This window comes from Eimeria mitis, genomic scaffold (genome assembly GCF_000499745.2).
Source record: "Eimeria mitis Houghton genomic scaffold, Emh_scaff1907, whole genome shotgun sequence".
Lineage (NCBI taxonomy): Eukaryota > Apicomplexa > Conoidasida > Eucoccidiorida > Eimeriidae > Eimeria > Eimeria mitis.
Window position 1 is genome coordinate 8127 of NW_013570230.1, and position 1015 is coordinate 9141.

Sequence of the window (1015 nt, forward strand, 5' to 3'; positions counted from 1 at the left end):
GAAGCAACAGCAGCAGCAGCAACAACAGCAGCTCCAACCGCTGCAGCAGCAGCAGCAGCAACAACAGCAGCTCCAACCGCTGCAGCAGCAGCAGCAGCAGCAACAGCAGAAGCAACAACACCAGTAGCAGCAACAACAACAGCCGCCGCCGCAGCAGCTGCAACTGCAGAAGCAACAGCAGCAGCAGCAACAACAAAAGCAGCAGCAACAGCAGCAACAGCAGCAGCAGCAGCAGCAGCAGCAGCAGCAGCAGCAGACCTATCAACGTCTTCTATTTTAACACGTGCGCATCGTTCCATTTGCTGCTGTGCATTTTGCTGCAGCTGCTGCTGCAGCTGCTGCTGCAGTTGCTGCTGCTGCTGCTGCAGCTCTGCGTCTTTCTGCTGCAGCGCGAGGTCCAGCTGCTGCTCTGTATAATAAACCCCATCAATATATCCTTCTGTTGGTATCTCTGTCTCGCTGCTGCTGTCTCCTGCTGCTGCTGCTGCTGCTGCTGCTGCTTCTGCTGCTGCTGCTGCTGCTGCTGCTGCTGCTGCTGGTGTGTCTGTGTGTGGGTGTGTGCGTGCTGCTGCTGCTGCAGCGTTAGCGCCAAGCTGCTGCTGCATATGCTGCTGCTGCTGCTGCTGCTGCTGTATGTGCTGCTGCTGCATCTGCTGCAGCAGCTGCTGCTGCTGCTGCGGCAGCAGCGGGGGCTCACGCGGCATCTGCAGCACGCTGCTGCTGAGGCCATCCAGCAGCAAGCTGCTGCTGCCTTGTGGGGGCCCCTTTCTCGGGTTATAGTTTCTTAAGTCAAACAAATGCTGCTGCTTCTGCTGCTGCTGCTGCTGCTGCTGTTGCTGCTGCTGCTGCTGCTGCTGCTGCTGCTGGTGGTCATGGGGATGAGGGAAAGCAGGAGAGAGAGAAGAGAGAGAATGCAGCAGATCGTTTTGCTGCTGCTGCTGCTGCTGCTGCTGCAGATGCTGCAGCAGAGGCATTCCCATTGGCAGCTCATCCTGCTGCTGCTGCTGCAGCTGCT

The 1015-nt window shown here is 58.3% G+C and overlaps 1 protein-coding gene across 1 annotated transcript in view; it reads right to left on the bottom strand.

The window, feature by feature from the left end:
* EMH_0045680 (uncharacterized protein) overlaps positions 1-1015 on the bottom strand; it is a gene marked incomplete at both ends in the record, with an annotated part of 4034 nt that overhangs the window by 2727 nt on the left and 292 nt on the right. The window contains one exon of the mRNA XM_013496091.1: positions 259-1013. Within this exon, the coding sequence (XP_013351545.1) occupies positions 259-1013 (755 nt within the window). The remainder of the gene's footprint in view (positions 1-258; positions 1014-1015) is intronic.